Source organism: Hippichthys cyanospilos, chromosome 17 (assembly GCF_059441005.1).
Source record: "Hippichthys cyanospilos isolate Australia breed blue-spotted pipefish chromosome 17, RoL_Hcya_1.0, whole genome shotgun sequence".
NCBI classification, from domain to species: Eukaryota; Metazoa; Chordata; class Actinopteri; order Syngnathiformes; family Syngnathidae; genus Hippichthys; species Hippichthys cyanospilos.
In genome coordinates, this window is record NC_142385.1 from 8,209,554 (window position 1) to 8,216,490 (window position 6,937).

The window sequence follows — 6,937 nt, forward strand, 5'->3', positions numbered from 1 at the left end:
TAAATGACGCGTTAAGGAAATTGACCAAATGTTTTTGGATGACATCTGAATGAACGTAAATAATGACTGTAAATAATAAATGTGTACTGTATACTGTATGTATATGTCATGGTGTTCTAATCCAGTGGTTCCAGTGGGGGTACATAGATGCACTTCGGGGGTACATGAGATTTTAATTTGATTCCTGAAGATATCAGTTAATGTAACTTCAAGATTTTTGGCGTAAGAAGAACAGTACATTTTTCTTTTCAAGTTAAGAGCTAATCAACTGGAACAGGGAGTTAAACAGAGCGTCTGCAGGTAGCAGCAAATCTAATTTCATGTCGTTTGCTGTGACAGGAACAGTACATTTCCTTTTCAAATTAAAAGGAAATTAATTGGAACATGAAGCAACATATTGCTAACTTGTATTATAGTTACTCCTTTAAAAAACGTCTTATGCCTTTATTTTGTTAATAAGCTTGAGAACCACTGTTCAAACCCACCCTTTAGTTAAATGACTTTCCCCTTCAGCGAAAACCATCACAAAGGTGAAGAAATCCAATACGGTATTTTTACTTCTGGCCTAAATCTTCCCGGCGCAAGATAAGATCGCTCACATTCCCAGAAGGCCATCCATCCTGCAAATGTCTTATCTATGCCGACTCCTTTTGGAGCCCTGACAGGCTAAATTGAATTGATTTTTTTAATTAGGTTCACTTGCTGGGTAAATGGGCTTAATTGCCTGAATTATCGCAGCAGCTCTTTAAGGTGGTTTGGGTTAAACACAATATGCATTTTGCGGCTCCAGTACACAAAGCCGTCGCATTGAATCAAATTCTTATCAGGAGCCGGCAGACGATTGCAATTAGAATGAGAGTCAAACGTTGGCAGGTATTATACTTATTTCAGGATTTTATCCGGAGTAAGATTGGTAGCTTTCTTTTATAAGGAAAGACTAGAATAAATAAGATGTTTATTATTTGTATTTGGCACTCGCGGAAATAAAAGGCCACAAGATTTCTCATCCTTTTTCGGGTGGGTGCTTGTTCGGCCGCAAGTGCGACGGAATAAACAAACAAAGTAAAACGCACCATCAAAAGTGGTGAGAAGACCACTAAACGATTCAAATCAAATCCTACCATACCAAGTAATGTATGGACATGAACGCCTTTTATTTTGAAGTATTTCCTGGAAAAGCGTGTCGCAGCAAAAATCTTCCTCACTAAAAATAAACAAAAACAACTGAATTACACTGACATTTTATTGCGCTAGCATTTATCGCAGCATCTATAGCATGAATTAGCGGCTAGCAGTGCTCCCGTGCGCCTGAGAACAGTCCGATTCATTTTCAGAGGCAGTTTAATCGACGTATATCATAACTGCACATTTTTATGCTGACGTCAAGACGCATGGTCGCTGTTGCTACTGATCACTTTTGAGGCTGTGGGTCCGAAGTCGCTTTGAAAAAAAACATCCATCCATCCGTGTTTTAGAGCCGCTTATCCTCACAAGGGTCGCAGGCTTGCTACCGTGCCACCTTAAAAAAAAAACAACATATATATATATATATATATATATATATATATATATATATATATAGATATATATGTGTAAAACAATAACCATATATAATATAATATAATATAATATAATATAAAATAAAATACATAGTATAGGCAAGTTCAGGGTGTCCTGCGACCCTTGTAAGGATAAGCAGCTTTAGAAAATGGCTGGATGGATAATATAATATAATATAATATAATATAATATAATAAATAAAAAATATATAACATTCAATCATGATTCAGAAGATGTATTATTTGGTCTTCTGTGTTTACAATTGTTTATCACCCAAAAAATATATATACATGTACTGTATTAATATTTTTTTATTTTTATCTGAATACCAAAATACTCAATAGAAGCAGGCCTAAGGAATAAAAACAGGATACGCTACCTGTGTGCCCATATTATGATTTTCAAGTAGAAGAAATAAATTGTAAAATAATGGCAAAAGATCATTTGTGAACACTGAAAAAAGAATAAAAAAAAAACTTACGCCAATCACTGTACTAACATGAGTTGCATGATTTTTTTTTAATTAGCTCAGTAGCTGCTGAAGAATTAGCTTAAAACAAAAGTGACAATCCTGTTTATGTTTAGATATGCATTCTAAAGTGGTCATTTTCTCGCAGTCTTCTCATTACAAAGAAAACTTTGAAAATGGCACATCTACATTGGGCATTCTTTTATATTGCAGATTTTGTCTTTTAGGCCCCATCCGTATTCACAGTTGTTTAGATCACAAATATAAAATCTCTACATCCTGTATATAAAACCGTATGCAAAATGTGTACTTTGACCTTCAATTGTAAATCCATGAGAGATGATTATAAGAGGCCATTTCACAAAATAGTCACCCGAAAGTAGCTCCCCTCAGTGTGTTCCAGTCATGACTGGGGGGGGGGGGGGGAATAAAGTGTCACAAAAATCAGCAGAGCAGTGAATGCCATAATGGCTCCCTAATTTAACGGCCATTTAATTTGGTCTGCAGGCCGAGTCTTTTGTGCTGGGCAGGGGTGGCTTTTAAAAAGGCTATAGAAAGCCGCGATTAATGGCAAAATTAGTTGGCAATAGAGAGCACCTGTCAATTTTTTCGCAGTGCTGCGCATCTACTTTTATCGGAATGCTTTTTTTGTGTTTTTCATCTAAATAACGGACAATGCTGCAAAATTCGGAGGAAAAAAAAAAAGGCGCCCGCAATTCGCATTCGTCACGCCTCATTTTTCCACCCTGGGCTTCAGCCAGCAGCAGAGATTTATTTGGGGGCGGGGTCCCCCCCCCCACTTCTATCTTTGCTTGTGAGCAGCAGAATAAAGATCACAGTTATCAGCGCACAGGCAGGCTGTCATGTGACTTGTAATGACACAGTCCAAAGACAAGCCATTACAATCTCTGAAGGGAGCCTCAACACCAAAATCCATTTGGCCGAGTATGAGGTGGGGGTGCGAGGCTGTCGCGATAAGTCGACGCGCCGTCTCCGTTTGTAATTTCGCCAGTCACACACTCCATTTGAAATGGACTTTCGGAGATAACGAAGACAAAGGTGGATTTTTTTTTTTTTCCGAGTTAATTTTGGTAATTACGCTCTTTTTTTTTTTGGGAGGGGGGTCTTATCGTCAAGACATCTGTTGGGGGGAATTTCGCAAAGCTGGCCGGCGGCGAAGCACGCGCCATGACAGAAAATGGCTGCTCCAGGCATACGGGTTGGATGTATTTCATCATAGCGCTTCTCCCACGCGTAATTTTCCGAGTCAAGCCTTTTTTTTTTTTTTTTTGCGCAATTTGAATGAAATGGAACAAAAATTTGAAAAAATATATGATGTTTTCAAAAGCATGGGCGTTGAGTCTATACACACGACAGGGGAGTAGTCTATATACACGATGTGGGGGGGTGAATACTGCGGCTCAAGCTGCTCCCATCGCAATCCCGTTCCACTTGGTTAGTCTCAATTTTACAGATGATGTTCTTCACCCAGACCGAGGCTGGAAGTCAAACGCCAAAGCACAGACGAGGCAAAGAGAAAATTCAACTTCATCACAACTGCTCGGCCGAGAAGTCATCGGCCAATGTCACCTTTCGGTTGGGGCGGGGCGCCGAGGATTGCGGTGCTCCGCGGCGAACACCGAACAATGAGTCGGCTAGACACGGACAGGCAACTCATTACATGGTTAACCTTTTCTGTTGACAAAGTCTAAATTGGGAAAAAAAAAAAAGAATATTGCTATTATATTCGTATTTTTTTTCTTACTAAATGCAGGATTTCTGATGGTATCAAAAAATCTTTTAATGCTTTTTAATGCCGTGAAAGGAACCATGTATAGTCTTTTCAAATTAAGAGCAAATTGATTGGAACATGAAACAACTTATTGCTAGGATATGTGAGAGTGCCTCTCTGCAACATGTGAAATACTTCTATTTTGTTAAGTTTTAAACAGATGTGCATTGTCATGAGTGACGCAAACTTCCAGCAGAGGAGCCAGAAATAAAACTGATGATGTTACACAATCTATGTTTTGGTTTTGCTAAATAAAATACACTTGGCGATACCAGGACAAATACATTTCCAGTAACAAACACACACATTATATATATATATATATATATATATATATATACATACACACATATACACATACACACATATGCATATATTATGTACATACACTATAGTATATATCTACACACTACAAATGTAAAAAAATATGAAAAAAAAGTTTTAATTTAAAATAGATGCCACATCTCAAACAGACATGTACCTTTCTCAACTAGAGGTTTATATATATATATATATATATATATATATATATATATATATTTTTTTTTTTTTTTTTAAATAATTCTAAAAAAAAGGTACAAATACTTTCACAAAATGCAAGCTAATACTGAATCCATAAAGATGCAGTTTATGTTGTATTTTTTATGTATTTATATTGTCTGATTAATTCAACTGCTACTTTTTTTCCTATTTGGGGGGAAAATACTAAATATGTTCTTAATAATTATAATCAAAAGTGGTCACATTGGTGACTTCATATTCAGAATCATATTTATCTTTTGAAATCATTGAAAAAAAACACAAACTGACCTAAGATCGTATCGAAAAACAACACAATCTCCAACACAATGACTATCTCATGCACTCTCTCTCTCTCACACACACACACACACACACACACACACACACACGATACAATTAACAGCGTGAATTTCTCACGCACATTTTCACAAACTCATTTTGACACAAATGAGGCGGAAAAGCCCTGCAGCAGGACTCTCAGATATATTTATGATTTCTGAGCAAAAAAAGGGGCTGCGAGTATTAAATCCATAGTGGGGGATTCATTTGTGAATAAACAGCTTGCTCATGCTAAATTTCTCACAAAGAAACATGCTAAGATATTTTGTGTTGAGAAAAAAAAAAAAAATCAGTATGTGTGCTGGAGAATGAGGCCCTTGTGTGTGCACACCTACGCTCCAAAAGACGAGCGGCGGGCAGGTGAAGCAGCTGGTGAAAATGACAACATGGCTTCGAGGAGTGGGCAGCGGGAGGCGCGGGATTTGATGAATCAAGGACCTTTTGTTCGGCGGGGAGAAGAAAAAAAAAGACTGCTTGACGTCGTTTGGAGCCATTTAGTCAATGCGGAGGAGGACGGAGGACTGGAAGGTCATTTAAACGAGGATGATGCTGCGGACCTTAATTGTGACCTTAAAGGAGCATCTCCTGCTGTTTTCCTAGCCCAACCACAAGACATATCGGAACAAAAATGCACTCGACAAAATCTCAGTTAATGTACATTTGTGTCTTCAACGTTTGAGGCCTTTTAGAAGATTTGTTTTGCCGACCCGCGAGCCTTATGTTGGCCACCACTATTTTGCACAAAGCTTTCATTAAAAACACATTTTCCATTGAAAAAAAGTCTAGCACCACAAAAAACATACACGCCGCAGCTTAAATATAACTTATATGATTTTTGTTGGTTTGTTTAGAAGATTTTGATGGCAAAAGTAAGAAAAGACCAAGCATGTAAAGCAAGGAAGCACATTTAGAAGAAAAAAAAAATGGATACACTCCTTCAGCGGTCACAATTACTTAGCTATCAGCGTTTACGGGGTTACTTCTTCAACAAAAATATCACCAGTAATCAAAATCCATGTGGTTTTTCTTTTGTTGCTTTTGTGTGTGTGTGTATATATATATATATATATATATATATATATATATATATATATATATATATATATATATATATATATATATATAGTATGGTCAGATTTAAAAGAAGGAATAATTTAAAAAAAAGCAAGGTAAACCTGCAATATATGGTCGTAAATGAAAAAACATTCATTTTATTTAAAGTTTGTTTCTTAAAAAAAAAAAGAGAAAACATTTGAAATCAAATCGATCGAGAAATCAATGACGTAAACCTGCAATTGAAAAACGTTATAGTCATAAATGAAAATCCGTGAAAGAATGAAGTCGCAATAACAGAACGTGAGGAAAAACTAAACCTGCCAATACATAATTTTATGAATGAAACACCCTGCGGACGTAACTAATATTTTAAAGTACGTTGTAAATAAGTTGTGCTAAATTATAGGCAATGCATGTCCATTTTTAGGCAACGCTCGTTTTCACAACCCCCCGAAAAATATTGAATGAAAAGCTCACAAAAAGGCAATTAAAACGACAACTTCTAATAGAAAACATTAGCCAAAACATTAGCGAAATTCTTGACAGGCAATACTACAGGCTTACTTGCAGTATCAGTAAGTTATATTGTTAATGTGCTTCTAAATGCTATTTTAAACATAACTAAATAAACCTCTGCATTCATTAGGCAAAACAAAATATTTATTGATTAGTTTGTGGGAGTCCCATCAGTCATGACATTTATGTTTGTTTTGAGACCATTACGGTCTTAAACTTAAGCAACCTCTTGAGATGTACTCACAAAAAAATAAAGGCACAAAGTGAGGGGGGGAAAAACGTTTAAAAGTGTCTCCTACCTGGGGGAGGTGGCCCCTCGGGTTCTCCGTTGCTGATGTCCATTTCCTGGCTCTCGACCTGACTGAGCCCATGCTCGGCTGCCTCCTCCACACTCTCCCCGTTCGCTCTCTTTTTCTCACTCTCTTTGCCACATCCAATATGGCGGCGACGGGAACGTACGATCCGCGGGTTGGTCCGTTGCTGCGATACGTCCGCGCGCCCGCCATATTGGATGTCACACCTGACCCGTAAACGAATGCAAAAATGGACTGTTAGCGTTTGTTTTCGCAAACTAATACATTTCAAAAACAGATAGGAAGCTAAAGAAAAGTTTTTCATGTTAAATATGATTATTATAAATGTTTACGCCAATATACGGATGTAACACTTCAAGGTGCCAATAC

General features: G+C 37.2%; 1 protein-coding gene across 1 annotated transcript in view; it reads right to left on the bottom strand.

Annotated features, from left to right (window-relative positions):
* Positions 1–6,646, bottom strand: part of LOC148409420 (zinc finger protein 385C-like) — a 37,904-nt gene extending 31,258 nt beyond the window's left edge. Inside the window, exon 1 of the mRNA XM_088439940.1 lies at positions 6,554–6,646. Within this exon, the coding sequence (XP_088296066.1) occupies positions 6,554–6,596 (43 nt within the window). The 5' untranslated portion in view covers positions 6,597–6,646. The remainder of the gene's footprint in view (positions 1–6,553) is intronic.
* Positions 6,647–6,937: the final 291 nt, after the last annotated feature.